General features: G+C 39.3%; 1 protein-coding gene across 1 annotated transcript in view; it reads left to right on the forward strand.

Annotated features, from left to right (window-relative positions):
- The window catches only part of CEP350 (centrosomal protein 350), a 71773-nt gene that overhangs the window by 37453 nt on the left and 15604 nt on the right, over positions 1-18716 (forward strand). The window contains exons 23-33 of the mRNA XM_031063301.1: positions 118-314; positions 830-1014; positions 1931-2018; positions 2380-2526; positions 3375-3532; positions 7021-7143; positions 10693-10892; positions 12987-13198; positions 14400-14544; positions 17190-17350; positions 17940-18079. Of these exons, the coding sequence (XP_030919161.1) occupies positions 118-314; positions 830-1014; positions 1931-2018; positions 2380-2526; positions 3375-3532; positions 7021-7143; positions 10693-10892; positions 12987-13198; positions 14400-14544; positions 17190-17350; positions 17940-18079 (1756 nt within the window). The remainder of the gene's footprint in view (positions 1-117; positions 315-829; positions 1015-1930; positions 2019-2379; positions 2527-3374; positions 3533-7020; positions 7144-10692; positions 10893-12986; positions 13199-14399; positions 14545-17189; positions 17351-17939; positions 18080-18716) is intronic.

Consider the following 18716-nt stretch of genomic DNA (forward strand, 5'->3'; position numbering starts at 1 on the left):
TTAGTTATCTCCTATCTGTCTTTCTGACCCCCCTAACATTAGTGAGATGAGACAGACTAAGATTGCATTTGTGGTGCAAAACTGAGTGGAAAGCAGCTTCCCTGATTTCTCCCTCAGATTCCGCTTCTGTTGCAACAGAGTATTCCCTGAAATTTGATGAGTCCATGACAGAGGATGAGATTGAAGAAAAATCTTTTCGGTCTTTGCTGCCCTCTGAGAGTCATCGCAGAAATAATCTGGAGAAGAAGCGGGGCACTCGTGATGATTCTGATGAGGAAGTGTCCCCAGACAAAACAGCTCTGTCATCTATCAAGGTAGATGTTTTAAGTTAAATTAACTGAGCTGACATGGTTAAGCTGATAAGCTTCAAGTGAGCTGTTCTTAGCTGTGTTTGCTGAGTTGAGGGTTCTTTTCCTCCCTGTGGTTCTCTAAGCATCTCAAAACAGAGAAATGTGTGAATCATGCTGTATGTCACTGTTGTACAAGTGTGATGACTTATTAAACAATCTATCCAGGCCTCTACCTTGTAGCTTAGGAGGAGTGACTTTTTGAGGTAGGTTTTAAAAGTGGATTAAGTCCTCCAACTATGCTAACACACAGCTAGGAAATAAAAGAGGATGCTTCATCTCTCTCCCAGCGTGGGGACCTCCCAAAGCTGTCACACAGGGCAAAGATAGCTGGTCTACACAAAGCTCAGATTAAAAACAGCTTCCCTTCCTACATCTATTTTTATTTATCTGTGTATGTGCACACACAGGCATGCACTTTGTAATTGTAAAAAAGCCATGGCATTTCTGTGGTTTTGTGCCAACTGTATCTTTCCTTCTAGGAGCTAAGCATGCCGTTCTCAGGGGGGCAAGACAGTTTCTCTAAGTTTACCATGGAGATGGTAAGACAGTACATGAAAGAGGAAGAAATGAGGGCAGCTCATCAGTCCTCACTCCTCCGGCTCCGGGAGAAGGCTCTCAAAGAGAAGACCAAGGCTGAGCTGGCATGGCTGGAACACCAGAAAAAGTAAGGCAGCTCTGAATACGCATAACTGCTGACTGACCATGTCCTTTCTACTTTTCAAGGTTTTGTTTCCACCTTACTGCTCCCTTATTAACGGTTGAACTAATCTTCTGACATCAGTATTCTGTACAGTTGTTACTGGGACTTGGGAAGAACAGGACCCAGTTTATAAATGTGCTTTGATATTTACATTGAATGGGATTTGATTAAGAATTTCAGTGAAACAGTAGAAGAGCAGATGTTTGTTGTCAGTTGGAGGAGGTAGTTGCCAACCATTCCTCTACACATCTTAATTCAGGAAGATATAAAACTGTCAGACAGTTTGACCTTTCTTTGCTTGATGTCTATGTGAAGTCATTTTAGTTGACTCAGGCACATTTTGTGAATCTGGATACATGTTGTACTTACTGCTTTGTTTCCAATCTAAGATATGCTTTGTCCTGAAGTACACTTGAAGTACCCACTGATACTAGTAAACAGCAGTGGCCAGATTTAATCAGTAATTTTCTCTGCATGACAGTACCATTGTTCACCACACATTTTCTTACAATTTCTTGTTATTGTGGATTTGACAAAGGGGTATTAGGTAGTGAGCCAAATGCCCTTCCTTTTGTGTTTCTCAAATGGTGAGTATGCTACCTCTGCAGAGCTTCTGCACATTCTTTTGTGATTTCCTGTTACCTGCACTGGCCTTTTTACTGTGCCTGTCTGACCAAATGATGCAAATATTCCACCATAGAGATGCCAAGGATTAAGGTATATACTCTTCTGCAGAATAGGAAAAGTAAACTTTTTTTTTCACTTTAAATTAGAGTAAAAGGCTTGTTGTGCATTTTTTAAATATTGCTTTGTTATTATTTATTATTATAAAGCAATCTTATTACTTTATTTATACTTCTTTCTTTCAATCTATTTGCAGGCATTTGAGAGACAAGGGAGAGGATGATAAGATGCCTCCTATTAGAAAGAGGCAGCGTGGACTGCTGCTGAGATTACAGCAGGAAAAGGTAAGGGATGCCCTCTAGGAAAGTCCTGTTGAAAGCCATGTGTACCCATTAAAGGTTTCAGACACTGTAAATATAGGAATGGAGAACCAGCAGTATTTCTTACCTGTAAGTTTTAATTTGCATTTCAGTCATATTCAGCACGTTGTTCTCAAGGGTCCTTGTCTATCTGTAATAATAGAGACTCATGATTGAGACTCTGATTAATTGATCTCCCATTCTTTGCTACTGAAGTTCAGCCTGGTTCCTTCCTCATGTAACTGCAGTCATGTCAAACCCATAGCAAGGGCACTGGGGCATCTTTGAGTGTGTTCTTGAGAGAGGTCTGTCAGTGTTCTCATGCTGACTCTTTTCCACCTAACAGGCAGAAATTAAACGTCTCCAGGAGGCAAACAAGGCTGCTCGGAAGGAGAGGCAGCTCATCCTTAAACAGCAGGCGGAAATCGAGCGAATCCGTCAGACTACGATGAAGTTGCAGGAAAAACTGAAGTCTGCAGGAGAAAACAAGCTGGTGAGCATTCAGCACAGAAACTGGAGTCTTCCCTCTTCACCCTGCAGCTTCAGTGCTTGTGGGAATGGAAGGATACTAGATTGGACCTATCACTTGGAAGTTTTGTCTGCCTGAAGTGATCTCAGCCCTTCATCTCAGCAATTTATCCTTAATTTCTTTAGAACATCATTTAAGGAAATGCCTTTGGAGAAGTTATAAAATCCTTTAAACATGCAGTAGATGGTGTTTGTTCATTCTCAAGCTGAACTAATGACTTTGGGAATGTGAGATTTTTGATGCTTAGATCTCTCAGGCTTTGATTTTTGTTTGATTATTTGTCAGGCCCAAAGTACTAAATATAAGCACTAACCCCAAAACTTCCTGCTGTGTGCTAACGTAATTATGCCAAGGTTCTTGCCTCTACTTGCCTCCTCACAAAATTTTGAGAAGACACAAGTTTAATAGTAGTACTGTAGAAAAGGTTGATTTCCTGTTTGGGTAGCTGAATTCTGGTTTGTTGCTTTGGGGGGCTTTTTGTTTTGGTGGGTTTTTTTTGTTTGTTTTGGGGTTTGGTGATTTTTTTGTTTTTTGTTGGGTTTTTTTTTTGTTTTTCTTGGGTTTGTTTTGTTTTGTTGTTGTTGTCGTTGTTCTTAATGGAGTTTGGGGAAAACTTAAATTATGGAGAGAAAGGGTGTGCTAAAAGCTGTGTGTCAAATAAAAATGAGGTTATGAAGTTAAATCTGCAAGTGGACAGAAGCAGTATTTCATGTAACCTAGAATTACAAGTTAAATTAACACTACCACAATTTATAAAGGATTTTGGAATAGTCTTGTAATACTTCTTTTATATTTTAACCCTTTAACTGCAGGAGCTTCCCAGTGAGGATGACATCAAGCAGAGCAATGGTTCCAGCCCACTCCCAACTGATGCAGAAACACGCAGCCCTTCCCCAATCTCCATCTCCAGCAGTGAGACCAGCAGCATTATGCAGAAACTTAAAAAAATGCGCAGCAGAATGGATGAAAAGTAACTATATCTTTTTATTTCTTTTTAAAAAGTTTGCTATTTTAATGGAACAAGTTGGTTTGGCCCAAATCTGCACTAAAAACGGCCATCAGAAATTTTGGTGGTGTTAATATCACACCTTGATCTGAATTGCCTGAAAAACAGCTGATTGGAAGCATGGATAAAACTATATTAATCTTTGACCATAATAATTTAAAAGCTACAGTTCTTGCATGTTCAAACATTATGGCAGACCATGTGGTTAAGATTTTATTGAAGAAGATTTGGTTTAATATTCTTTGTACTTGATAGAGTTGGTGAAAGCACATCAGGTTAAGAGATGTCAATGTTTGTAGGTACAAGAAATTTGGACAGGTTGTGGCTTCACAGCACATCCTGTCAGAGTTTCTCTTGCAATGAGAGACCTGAAGTCAAATGGTCAAAATGGTGCCTGTATTTTGTATCTTCCCTTTAACCTTAAAGATTGAAAAAATACAGGGAGTGAGACTCTGGAATTTACAGTGCAAATTTTTGAGTTGAAATGTAATTTATAACAGCAATTATCTTATGCAAAAACTAGTAACTGAGTTTCAGATCTGGTTCACAGAAAGACACTGAGGTTGTCAGGTATGTGATTTCTATCTAATTATCCAGCTGCTGAATTTTAATTCTGATTGCATTAAAATCAGCTAGGATGAACTCTTTAAATATTTTCTTTATTAATGGAGATGATATGTATGTGACTAAGAATATATTTCGTTTACAGGTTGGAAGAATGTTGAAAATGTTTGTTAGGCTCCAGAGGAATAACAAAATCTGTGTGCAGTTCCTGTGTCTAAAAACCTAAAATTAATCTCCTCATTTTGCCTATGAAGTTGTTTTAGATAAAAAATTATTTCTGCATCCTTTCAATGTAGGAATTATTTGTGTGCATGAAACATCCCAAATACTTTACCTGCTTGTGCTCATTAGTTTGAAGTCCTAAATTCTTATTTGAGACTAATTCATTGAAAGTCTGGCTTCTGCCAGTTGCCACAAGAAATAGCCTTTGCTTAAACAATTCTTTGGAGCTTAGAACCAAGACAGTCACTGCACTTCAGTCCCTGTGGGTGATCTTTGGAATGTGTTTTCTCTTGAGACTCCAAACACAGCTGGATAAAACATCCCAAAGCAAGCAGTGCCATGTAAAGGCCAGCTGTCCTTGTCACATTTAGCAGCCTGTTTGCTTGCAATCATTTGAGAAGCACATTTCCCACCCCTGCATTTATTTGAGTACGATGAAAATAAAACCCAACAGCAGAAAGGGAGGCTTTGGTGTGAGCAGGGAAAACTCAAAACCTGTTGTAGTTTCATGGCCTTTGTGTCTAGCCTGAGTTGATTGCTGTTTTATTCTGACTCCTCTGATAAACTGAAGAGCCAAAATCAGTGATAATTAAAAGATTCTGTGGTGTCATATTTCTAAAACTAAACTCATGGCATTCCAAATTCTATGAAAACCACCCCATCATCATAGTGGCAAATTCTCAAAGTATCTTTTGAGACTTGAAAAGCATGTGTGTTGTAGGCCATGCTGACTTCTAGGGTTTCAAGCAAGAAATGTTTTTCTTCTGATCTTATTTTTTTGTTAAAAGAGGGTCTTTATCTTATTTTTTCCCCACAAACAAATTCAACACATTTCAAATGGTGATAAAAAACAATCTGCAGCTTAGGAATTTTGAGATACAGTGTTAATACTAAAAGAGATGACAAATATACTTGTATATTCAGGACTTCCTTTGCTACTTTTTAACAGCTAGTGGCTTTGTCAATATTGTTCTTGAAATCTTATTTTTTCAAAGTACATTCATTCCTAAGCCACACTTACAATTGCATAAAGACATATATTACAAGGGATAGTAACAGATATCAAGTATGTTCTGCCTTTAAAGATATTTTAGTCATTATTTGATTATTATTTTATGTAGTTGGAAATATTTCTCACCTGGAGAATACTGTTCAAAAGCTGGATACCAAGATTTGAGATGGAACAATTACTTTTAGGCAGAACAAGTGGAAATTGTGTGTGATCTGTATGGTCATGTGCTTTTGGTTTTATGGTTTTAAGACTTGGATTGTTGTATATGTTCAAAGGAGGAAGTATTTTGTGTGAGCATAAATGATTCTCTAAAACTTGATTTCCCTCTTGTGCAGTTTTTGCCCACCTTTGGCAGGTGTTTTGGTAGTGATAGCAGTGCTTATTGATTGAAAAACTGCTGACTTGGCATCTTTTTTAATGTCTTGATTGTAAAGCACATAAAAATAGCATAAAGATGTTTGGGTTGGGGCTTAATGGTAGCAAGCTGCCATTTGAGGGGAATCAGGATGGGAAATAGGGCTCAAGGGAAGAAGCTGGATGATAAAGGAACTTGAGGAAGGAACTGGGAAAGCCTGCTATGCTGGATTTGCTGTACTCCACAGCAAGGTGGAAATCCTTTGGCTTCCTTACTTAGGAGGCAGCTTTAATATTTGTCTTGTGCTAAAAGGGGAATGAATGGATCATTTTGTTTTCATTTTGACTGATGAGTCTGTGTAGCCTGCATGTGAACAGGAGCATGCTCTGTCAAAGAGAATTAACCACTTTCCCCTGGCTTTCCTTGCATATGCAGCATTAATGGTAATTTTTGCAATAACAAATTAAATGCTTATTTTCATTTGCTTTTCCTTAGTGTGCTTCTTAGCTTGCATTGTAGTTGATAGAGCTAAATGGAGCATGGTATTTTTCTATAAATTAGATAATTCATTAGGAATTAGCTTAAAATGGTAATAGTTTTAAGAAATACCATTTTAAGCAGAGCTGTCAATTATGTAGATTAAAAAAAACAACAATAGGTATTATTTCTGCAGTTAATACTTCAAATTAAATACATGAGCATTCTGAGATCAAGTCTGTACTTTGTTGCAAAAAATCCCAATTAGCAACTATAATGTGAATGACAGGTATATCTGGAACTGTCTGTGTTTTAAAAGTAAACTATTTAATCTCTTTTTTCTTTGCTCTTTCACTGGTGCTTACCTTACTGTAGAAATAATTTTACTGAGGTTTCGCCAGGTGAAGAAAATGTGTTTAAAGTTTCAGACCAGGAAATTGTTGATATTGCAAAACCAGCATGCTCTTTAATACCAATAACACACTCTTTTGAGAGAATAGCATGAGAAAGGTCAGACTGAGATAAGTTAACTGGTGCCTGTGGAAATCTGCATCAAAGTAATAAACCTCTCCAAAATTTAAAGAAAAATACAGCAGTGTGAAAATAGCTTGTCTTTCATTAACAGAAAACCAAGTGTTACAAGTGTATGTTCTATAACCTTCTGCATAACAGTGTATAGTTTTTGTACTGCAGATATTGGGTATTAACTATACAATGTTAAATGCAATTAATTTTAAAGTTCTTTGCCAGATGCTATCCTTTTCTCATTCTTTCTGCCTTAATTGCTATCTTAGTTTTAAACTCTTCCTCCTTATTTTGTAGACACTGCTCTCCTGTTCACTACTTCTTCTCTGTCTTTACGTCTCACCACTGGGCCTCTCTCAGTGTCTGTTTTCCCAACCTCCACCCCAAATTCCAGCTGTATATCTACAACCAATTGGTCAGGTAACTGTATATTTCTCCAGTGATAGACTCTTTGATAGAGCATGCTCTGTTCAGTCCTAGAAAGTCCAGAGGTTCTTCAGCAGAGGACATGGTTGACACTTGCCTCACTGTTTGCAGATCTTTATCAATGACATAGGCAGGGGGATCACTCCCCCCTCAGCACCAGGCTGAGCAGTGCAGGGATTTGCTGAAGAGTGCCTTCCAGAGGGACCTGGACAAGCTTGAGGAGTGGGCCCATGTGACCCTCATAGAGGTCCACAAGGTGCAAGGCCCTGCAGCTGGGGCAGAACAATCCTCACTATCAGTTCAGCCTGGGGAGGGAATGGTTTGAGAGCAGTTCTTCAGAGAAGGACTTGGAGATGCTGATGGACCAAAAAATGGGGAATGACTCTGCAGTGTGCGCTTGCAGCCCAGGAAAGCAACTCTGTTTTGGGCTGCATGGAAAAACAGCAGGTCAAGGAAGGTGGTTCTACCCCTGTCCTTCACTCTGGTGAGACCCCACCTGCAGTGCAGTGTCCAGCTCTGGGGTCCCCAGTGCAAGAAGGACATGAACCTGTAGGATTAGGTCCAGAGGAATCCACAAAAAAAAATGAAAGAGAGGGAACACCTTTCCTGTGAAGACAGGCTGAGAAAGTTGGGCTTGTTCAATCTGGAGAAGAGAAGGCTCCAGGGAGACCTTATTGTGCCTTTTCAGCATATACAGTGAGGTTATAGGAAAAATGGAGAGAGACTTACCAGGGCCTGTAGTGATAGGGCAAGGGATAATGGTTTTAGGCTGAGAGAAAGTAGATCTAGATTAAATATAAGGAAGAAGGTCTTTGCTATGAAGTTGGTGAAGCACTGGCACAGCGATCTGACCCATCCCTGGAAGTGTTCAGGTCAGCTGGAGCTTTGAGCAACCTGGTCTAGCAAAAGGAGTCCCTGCCTATGGTAGAGGAGTGAAACTAGATGGTCTTTAATGTCCCTTCCAACCCCAAACCATTCCAGGATTCTAATCTCTTATTCCTACTATGTTCTGAGTGGCAAACAGACAGTTCACTCTGCTCCCACTGTCTGGTTACTACTTCAGAATAGCTGCTGAAACCTCATAGTTTGGGCTTATAGTCAATATACCTTAAAATGTGCAAATACAGTTTAGAGCAGCAGGTTAATACTAATATTTGAAATGCATGTATGAAATGTGTGATGTTAGCATCAGAGAAACAGACTTTGAAGTCATGCTGCTGTAATCTGAGTGCTGCTGCTTCCTCATTGCTCCCCCATATTGCCAGCTGCATAGATGCCAGATGTGCTTTTGCAAATTTTTTTTCTGCTTTTGAGGATAAATGTGTACGCTTGGTGTTGCAACTGGAACCCTCTAGACTGCAGTAAATATTAAGGCAATGCATCTGCTATTCTGTGGCTCTGGCCTTTAAAACCCCAGGGTTATGAAAGGGTCTGCATCTTTGGCCATGCTGCTTTGATCCTCCTCTTCTTGTGGGTTTTTTGTTGGAATCTTCCTTCTCTCCCATCACTTCTGTTGACTTATCTTTCTTATTAAGTAGTTCTTCTGTGGTAATTATTTTCATGGCAATTTCATTAATTCTCCTCCTGTTTGTGGTCTTTTGGGTTAATTCATTTGACATCTGCTTTTAAGGAGTCCTGCTCCTTTGAATCCATTTATTTCAGCCTTTCTCTGCATTTTATTTCAACTTGAGGTGCCTCTCTCAGGACCCAGTAAACTGCAAAACTTCCTGATGAAATCAAACAGTAGGTGAAGAAAGAAGGAAAAGTTGCTTTTTGCATTGAGGTCATTGTAATAATGACCTCTAAAACAAGTTCCACATGCATGATCTGGACTAACTGGAACTGATGTGTGTGTGAGAGTAAGAGTGGATAGATCTGATAGTGCTGGTGAAAGACACAACATTATCATGACTGTCCCTGTCATGTTTGTAATGCAATTGCTGTTGGTAGTTTGCTCTGTTAATGACATCAGCCTGTCAGTTTTGCATAAGCATAGATGATGTTTGATGTTTGTCTATAGAAAGTGGTAAAATTATGCACAAAATCATGGAATCTGTCAGCTTGAAGGTGGCAGATGTTTCAGAGATTCTGAGGTGCTTCTGTTTTTCACGTCCTCTTGTTTTGACCAAAAGAAAGAAGATTGTGAGCGTCTTTAACTGGCTTCTGAAACTTTTCTCTTCATGTCATAACTTGCTCCCTTTGTCTGAATCTGTCTTAGAGGAGGACTTATCTGAGTCTCAACCTTTCTGATCAACTGCCAGCTCACTTTTCCAGGGAACAGAACAAACACTGAGTGAACAAATGAGAAATGTCCCTTAGCAGGCAAGACATGCACATTAGTCATTTGGCCATTCCAGACTCTGTAAATAAAAGGGTTTTATGAAACATGAGAGATTAAAAAGCACAAATGAGATTATTATCTGCTTTGCAGCTTAAAAACTTTGATGCTAAGTACTTGGGATGGCTTGAAAATTATAAGGACATTTGCAAAAACAAAGTATCACAAGTCTTTGAAGTCTGCCTTTTATAGCACCACAACTTCTGTACCAATGGCAAACTATGGACTTTCTACAGAGTGATTCTGTAACATCTTAAAGCTTTCAGTGTAGGAGATTAATAGATTGATAGACACTCTTCTGGAGACTTGGCATGCCAGAGGAAGTGTGTGCAATTGATGTTGAACTTGCTTCCAATTTACTGGCTGAAAGGTTAAGTGCTATGGTTACTTCAGTGCTCAGAAATGAGACAGGAGCTGGCAAAGAGAGCGTGTGTCCACAAAAACCTATTCATACCTACCAAATCCTGTGAGAGTTTTATCAATTCTAAGGTTTCATGGATCACTTAAGAGCTCTTTGTCAGAAAGAAAATATCTACAAATTTTCAGCATGAGCTTTAATTTTTATTTCTTCTTAAACTACCAGCTAGATATGTTAGTAGCTAGGAAGAAACAGTCTGGCATGGTTATTCTCTTGATGCTGTCAGCTCACAATTAACCTTCCACCTCTATGGGTACCAGTCCATAGAGGTGATGCTTAAAGGAAGAAGGATTAAAGCTCCAGGAGGACTATTAATATAGAATCATCTTCTCTTATAATAGCATATTTGGAAAAAACCATGGGGCAACTGAGGTTACAATTTTTCTGTCACTGGGATTGGCAGAAAAGTTCATTTTTCAAACGGTCGTGGCTTTCTAGAAGGTTCCAGTTTAATACCACAGGTACATTTCATGTCCTGAAATAGGGAACTTTTTTTCTTTTTAGTTTAGTGCATATGATTTTAATGATTTTGAAGATTTTTTTAAAATATAAACAGCCTCTTTACAGTATGATGTAGAGATTACTTCCTGCAGAGAAAAGAACCTTTGTCTACTTGTGGGGTTTTTGCAGCAGCACATCAGAAGTCTGGGAGATAGCAGTTATTGTGGATATGATCCTAGAAAATGAACTGAACTGCAGTTCTGGGAATGGTGGCAATGGAGCAGCTGGGTGTTGGGAGCTCAGTGTGGCTGGCAGGTTTGGCATTGTCCTGTGCTCTGCCTGGCAGGTTCCTGACGAAGCGGGAGCAGAAGCTGATGCAGCGCCGGCAGCACGCGGAGGAGCTGCTGGAGTGGAAACGGCGCCTGGATGCCGAGGAGGCGGAAATCCGCAGGATGGAAAAGCAGGCTCTGGCTGCCTGGGACAAAGAGCTGCTCAAAACAAAGATAGCCAAGAAAGAGCTGGGGGATCAGAGAGCTAAGCCCAAAGGTAATGGGGACTAGGGGGGAGTGACACATATGATAAGAGTGAAGGATTGCTTAGGTTTGCAGTTGTTTCCTCTTCTGTTATTTTGGTTGCTTTCTGGACACTCTTGGAATCTCAATTTCTCCACTCTGTTGCCTGTTTCTCACCATAGTTAAATATGTATTTCTTCTTTGCTCTGTATCCTCCCAAGTGAACAGTGCAGCCTAAGCCCATCAGTCACTTGTATATACGATTTTTAAACTGTATTTCTGTCTTTCAAAGCAGAAATATTGGAGTATGGCATGATTGTAGCAATGTGTCTAAACAACTTAGGCTACAAGGTGCACCAGTCATTTCACTTGTTACTGTTCTTACCAGGATTTTCTCAAGGCCCTCTGGAATTCATCAAGGTTACTAAGACATAAACTGTGCTAAAATAAGAAAGAAGAAGCTGAGAAACCAAATTCCAAAACCACAAGAACTCGATAACGAGGGGCAGCAAAGCACCTGGACTATAACCAATCACCTATTTTGAGAAGTGCATGCAAAACACATGAACAAGCAAAAGCACCAATCAGAAATACATTATCAGCCTGTGCAGTAGAGTTAGAATGTATAAATAAGTGCATAATGTTAAACAGCTTCTACTTAATCATAGTAGTTAGTTGTCCAGGAGTCCTGAATTTCCCACACATGATCTTTTGCTAGTAGTATTCTGAGCTTACTCTGTTAAAACTGTTTTCCCCAGTAGTGAGCAAAGTGTCTCTCCTTGTTAGCTTTAGTACTATTGGTGAGGATGGCTCTTGGCTGCTTTACCATTGTCTGAGTTTTCAAAAAATGGAAAGAATTTTTTTTCCCTCTCCATTGTTAATGCCACCTGTTTGAAATGTGTAGCTGTGGTAAAGTATGCTAGGATGTAATTAGTATAAATGATGCTATTGTGAGGAAAAATTCCCAGATGTTGGAAGGTACAGCTTTACAGTTCTGCCTTAAGTGGATCATGCTGAAGCACAGGGAACAGAATTGCAGTGAGAGAAAGTGATTTCAGGGATTGTGCTAAAAACATATCTATTTTTCTTTTTTTCCCCACTTTACTGAAAGTAGGCAGCACATCCTTAGAGTATGAAAGGGAATTCAGAGTAATGCCCTATTACACTTGTTATTGAAAGCAGTTATGTGGATTTTAGGCATTGTAAGACATTTAAAAAATGATATGTGTATATGTGTATGGGTCAGTAAGTTCCAATGAACAAAAATTCAGCACAAATGCTGAATTCTTATCAATAAGTGAGAGCTGTTTGTATCTACCAGTAAACATTGGAGCACAGCCCTGCTTCAGAAAGAAAAGTCCTTCTCCCCAGCCTTTACTCAAACACTGAATAGTTCTCCATGGCTGTCTCAGTAATGCCATGACTCCTGCAGAATTTAGTAAACAGGAATATTGAAAACCCAAATTATTATTTTGTTTGTTGCCATTCGAGAGACTCATGATGAAATCATAACATTAAAATGTTTTCTGCAACTACTGTAAAGGAAGTAATCAATTTTAAATTCAAGATCTGGCCTGCAGATTATATGCTCCTCCATGACTTCTTCAGACTAATAGTGACTCTTGCTTCTGTATGGTCAACTGGAAGGACAGGTTTCCCTAATAATCTTTTCAGGGTGTATTGTCTGGAAAATGTTAGAATATCCTGAAAACCTCTTTATTTTCGATATTCAGCAATCACTAAGAATGTTGGGCAATTCTCACAGATGCACAGAATCATTTGGATTGGAAAAGGCCTTGTGAGATCATAAAGTCCAACCTCTTACTGATACCACCTTGTCAACTAGACCAGGGCACTAAGTGCCACATCCAGTTGTTTCTTGAACACAAGTCATGCTTTAAATCATACTTCTCTGGTAAACAGGCTTGTTCTTGCTAACTATTTCACCGCCAGTTGTAGGTGAGTGAAACAGTGCTTGTTTGACATGTACTGCTAGCAGTTAATACTTTATCTGCAGACAGCATAGAAAATTTGCCTTTCAACCTTATATGCCTTCAGCCTTACATGCCTTCAGCTTCTACATAAGATGGTTCTGATGTGCTTTGTTTTTTCTCCCATTGAATCTCAGAAACAGCTAGTGAGGAAGAGTCTCCAGTGCCTTCTTGCTCTCATCTGAATAGTGAAAGCTCTATCCCAGAAGATCTTGGCAGTCTGGCTGCTGAGTCTGTCCCATCAGAGCCCATGGGCCATGGACAGCCAGAAAGTCCAGACCAGAGTACAATTAATGAAGAAATAGTTTATTCTGAAGATTTCAAGTCTCCTACATCACCTGGCAAACTGGTGAGTGAGCTGTTCTGCCTTAGGTACTCTTACACACTATCAGAGAAGTGGCAAGTACAGCCATCCCACCTGTCAAAGTAGAGATTACACTATTCACTAAATCGGTTTTCTGTGTTTATGATACCATTTCACATTACTGTCAGTAGTCATTGTGATCAGACGTGTGCTTTGAAGTCTTGAGGAAATATTGTTTCCACACAGAGTTTAGATATTTTTAAAATTGTTGGTAGTCTTGCAAAACATTTTGCGTATGTCACGTAGGTATGCAGTGCTAAGTGGTGGAATACTGACCCAGTTTAGCAGTGTGAATTAGCTGTAGGCTAGCTTGTTGCCATTGTATAAATTCTTTGAGGCCATGGAAGCTATGCTCTGTTTTTTCCACTTTGCCTTATTTGCAAGTAATGTATCCCAAAGTGGAGCTATAGGATGAAGAAGCAGACCTGTAACCTCATGCACAGTCCTTTGGGTTTCAGATTGTGTCTGCTTGCTGCTTAATTCTGCCCTATTGTTCTAGTCCAATTGTTATTTCTAGTTGGATGATAATTTTAATGAGTTTCATCCTGATAACTTTGCCCTGTGCTCAATAAGACAGAAAATTCAGTGTCTGTGGGGTAAAAGAACTGCTTATCTAGACTTATTACAAATACTTTCTTGACAAATTTGCTGAGGAGATAATAATAAAATGTCTAATGTGTGCCAGAGGTTATGTCCAAGGTGTGTTAAAAGTTTGTAGGATAATGTTGAAGCATTAAGCAGCATTTTAGAAGAACATTTGCTCTTTGAGTTTTTGCCTGGCCTCAGAAAAATAGTGCTCTGTTGTTTCACTGATTCAGAATGTTGTCTTGCACCCTCTCCATGAAGTGGTTAATTTTATTAGTTTATTTACTGGGAGTTCCTATTGCTGCAGATGACACAAATGTATTGAACACATGTGAGTCAGAGCCATGTCAGTTCACTTAGGTGGTAGCAGAGTAGTCTAAGCAGGTTTATTGAAATCTAGACTCAAAGTAAGCAGTCAGCTGTTGCTGCTCTTGGTATTACTGTTTTATTTTCTAGCGAAGATTGAATTAAGATTGTTGTATAGGTACCACTGTTTGAGATGTCCTCTTGTCATGCTGTTCTTTCCTTTTAAGTGGCTCCTGATGACAGTGATCTTTTACTTTCAAACTGCAATTACTTATTTATCCTTTTCTTCTCTCAGTCTCCTCCCAAAAGCAGCATATCTGTATCAAAGCAAGACTCCAGCAAAGGCAGCCACAGAACTGGAGGACAGCTACATTCTCCTGTGAAGTCCCACCAGACATCTCACAACTGGTCTGATGAATCTTTATCTATGACACAGTCAGGTAAGTGTAATACTCACTTGGGTTTATATTGCTCTTTCAAAGCTTTTACTTTTAACAAACTTGAAATACAGACATAGGTGTGGAGAGGCAGATAAATTCCTGGAAATTGTCAAAGCTTGGGGTTGGTGGGTGTATTTTCCCATTAAGTAATTTAATCTCTTCAGCTGAAGAAGATCTTAATGTAAGAAGGTTTATACTTGATATCCTCTTGTAGAAAGCAGTGCAGGTTCTGCAAACACATGTGAAAAAGATAAGAGTCAATAATTAAGGTGGTCCTAGGATTTAAAAATCCCTCCTTCTGCACCCAGCTCCACCCAGAAGCAGAACAGCTCTGTTACATGGCAATATGGGAGAGACCTTTGGGGCTGCTCTGCCATGTCCAGAATCACTGGATGCTTCAGGACAGAGAGGTTTATTTGTGGAGGAGGGTTTGATCTATGTGCAGTAAAATAGGGCCTAAGGAGGCATTTTGAGCTATAAAATCTCCTGCATGGACTCACTATACCCTTTATCCAGTACCCAAACTGCCTGCCAGTAAATGCTGAGGGGAGGAATACTGGAAGTGAAGGGATTCAGAGCAGCCCTTTCCTTTCTGTCTCAGTCATGGTGGTGTGTAGGGATTCCTGAGCTCCCTCCAGTGGGTCACCATCATCCACTCTGCTCACCTGGGAAGTCTGTTTTGACTCTTTCCACACTTGTAGTCTCTAGAACATCTTGTTTTCCACAGTGCAGCTGATAGAGCACCACAAAATATTTATTAGCAAATGAGATAGCATTTTCCTTCTTGGAATTTTTAATGGTAAGTCTTCAGTGCAAAAAGAATTAGCAGGTTCTCTTGTGTGTACTGTCTGTTGTTTGGGAAACACCTACATATTTGCACTGAGTAATCTGTGTTGGGATTCTGTTTCGAGAGCAGTTTCCAACACAGTGAAGCTTTCAGCACCTTGATAAAAGTTATTTTAAAGCTCTGACTCAGCAGTCATATAAGGAAGCCATTATGAAATGTAGAGCAGTCAACAGTGATCACAAAAATAAGCTTGTATAAAACAAAATATTGACAGTCTTTGACTTCAAATTCTAAAGAAAGGTATAAGAGGTGGGAAGCTGATCAGGATGGTGCTGGTTTCACAATAAATCATTCCATTGTAAAGAGACAAATGTTCTGGCCTGCTGACTAACAATGAAGTCACTGCCCTGTCAGTCTGATGCATGCGTAGACAAGGTTGTCAAAGATGAAAGCATGTGCAGATCTTTCCCTTATGAGTTGATCAAGAAATGCTGTAATTACATAGTGGTCACTTACTGTTAGGGAGGAGCTGTTAATTACAGTGGCATCACAAAGTGCTCCTGATTAGCAAGTGAGATTCCATTCTTTTTGTTTGGGTTTTGGGTTTTTAAAAATTCTTTAAATGGTTAACAACAGTTGTTAATGCAAAAAGAATACAGTAGTTTGATTGCATTTACTGGCTGTTGTGAAGAATGGAATCCTTCATTATGGTGGTTTGTTATGTTCAGAAAGGAGATGTGTTAGGTAAATGTCAGCTGTTCCTGCTAGCTGACCAAAGCATATTGGTAACTGACTTTCTAAGCTACCAAGTAAAGTAATCAGCATTTATAAGCATCCAGAAAACAGGACGGGTGATACTGAGCATTAGAAAAACAAACCAGCCAAAATCCTCCTCTTGGGAGCTGCAGCTGTAGAAGAGGAAGGGGCACATCAGCTCAGGGAGGAGCTCCAGTAAGGCTATGTCAGGTAACACTTTGAAGAGTTTTTGATAGTTAATTGTGGTAGCAGCAATCTGGGACAAGGATCCTGTTTTGCACTATGTTGGTATACATTTAAAGCAAGAAACAAGTGGACATGGTCAGGTGGGTGGAAAAAAACAACTAATGAGAGACTTGAGGCAGTCTGTCTGTAGAGTCTGAGAGACTAAGAGGAAATAAGGAAAGCTGTTAGAGCAGAAATAAGAAAATCAGCGCAGTTATTGGTAGAATTGGGTTACTATGCAGAGACTAGATCTCAGTATCTGGGGACAGTGACAATCTCTGCATTGTTCAAATTGACCTCCCTTCCAGATGTTGGCCAGTCAGTTCTGTATTCATAGATGTATTTAGTCTAGGTGATAGAAAATCTGCATGGCCCAGAAACTTGGTTTGAAGTATACTGTCCCAAGTGACATTCTCATCAATGAAGTGTAACTCTGCAATTTCAAACTGTGTATTATAATTGTAAATCTGTGTTTCAGATTTTTGATGTTTTCAGAGTTTTGGTGTGCAGCTCTGAGTCATATTTCACATCAGAAAATTAATTTCTGCAATACCCAACATGACAAGCAGCTAATGTTGAAAAGCATAAATGTGTGGTTGGTGTGAATAAACTTGGTAACAAGTTATTGTATCACAGCCTAACTATATCTTTTAAATTAAGCAAGATGCAACACCTTTTTATATCTTTCACACATAGTAGTGTTTAGAACCTGAAATCCCACTTTAAGAGTCTTGCTATGTTAAATAATATGTTGACATTACATTCTTTGACATTTTTCTTGGACTGTATTTTGTAATTACTGAATGACTGTTTATTGCTTTGCTTAGAATTGTTTTGTGAGGTGCAAGTTTGTAAAGACTGAAAATAACTTTTTCAGAAACCACCTCTGATCAAAGTGACATCGAAGGACGCATCAGGGCCCTGAAGGATGAGCTACGGAAAAGGAAATCTGTGGTTTACCAGCTGAAAAAGGAGCAGAAAAAGAGACAAAAGGAGAGACTGAAGGCCCAGGAAGCCAGTTTGATCAAACAACTGGAGGTCAGGAATAGAAGAAAGAAGGGCAAAGTAACAGATTATTAGCCTTAGATAAATCTTGATAGTATGGATGTTGTTGGCAAAATATTGTATCAACAGCTGTGAAAGACACCTTGTTGTGATAGAAGTGTGACTATTACACAGAATCACAGAACAGTTTGGGCTGGAAAGGACCTTGAAAATCCTTTCATTCCAGTCCCCCTGCCATGAGCAGGGACACCTTCCACTAGACCAAGCTGCTCAAAGCCTCATCCAACCTGGCTATTTAACTATTTCCAATCATGAGCCAAAGCCTTGAGGCAAAAATGCCATTCCCTTTTAAAATGTGTATCTGTAATGGGTTGCTAGCAGCATTCTGGGGGTTGTGTGTGCTTATACACATTACTGTCCTAGCTGGGATTAAAGATGAGTGCTCCTGTAATTTGGTTTTGGAAGTATGAAATTTCTAGGATTTGCAGCTGTAGATTTTGGGAAAGTTAAATAGATTGGTTTATAGAGAAACTGAGTGTGTTCTTTATTCACTTACTAGGCTTTGATTGTTGAATTGTTGTGGTGTAGTGTATTAACAGCTGGAATTATTTTCCATGTGCAGTCCTATGATGAGTTTATCAAGAAGACTGAAGCAGAGCTGAGCCAAGATCTGGAGGCATCACCAACAGCCAAACCTCAGATCAAAACTCCGTCCTCAGCTGCTGCTGAAAAACCTAAGATCAAGGCACCACCACTCCATAGGTAGCTGGGATTTCTCCTTCTTTTTTTTTTTTTTTTTTTTTTGCGATTATTTTGGAACTGATTGCTGTTTTAGCCAAAATCATAGATGCAAGAAAAGCTGCTAACTGCTGTGCCTTAAAGCACTGGACATTGGCAGTATCCAATTGATCTATTTGCTGCTGTCACCCACCAGACCCAAAATAGATAAGATTTACCATGGCTGTAATCTTATGCACCTCACTGTTCTCTCCTGCCCAGCCTTTCAGGCTCTATTTTCAATTTTTTTTAAATAATGATTTTCTGTTGTGCAAGAATTCTGCCAGATACTGTGTGTGGATTATTAGCCTGAAGGCTTTTTTTTCCCATTTTGGTCACTCATTATGTCCACTGCACTGTGTGAGGCAAACCGTTCATCTTTGCAACTTAAATCTGGTTTAGATCTTAGGTTTTAAAGGGTAGAGAATTCAGCTGATCTTCTGCACTTCCTACTGTATTTTTAAGCATTCATTTTCTCCAGCAGATGGTGCAATTTTAGTGCATTCAAATGAAAAAAATAACAGAAACTACCCAACTTTTTTCCCTTCCTTTTTTTTTTCTGGAAAGAGATAAAGTTTGATTACTCTTTTTGAAAAATTAGTTTCCAGGACTATCCAGGCTC

This window comes from Geospiza fortis, unplaced genomic scaffold, assembly GCF_000277835.1.
Source record: "Geospiza fortis unplaced genomic scaffold, GeoFor_1.0 scaffold506, whole genome shotgun sequence".
NCBI classification, from domain to species: domain Eukaryota; kingdom Metazoa; phylum Chordata; class Aves; order Passeriformes; family Thraupidae; genus Geospiza; species Geospiza fortis.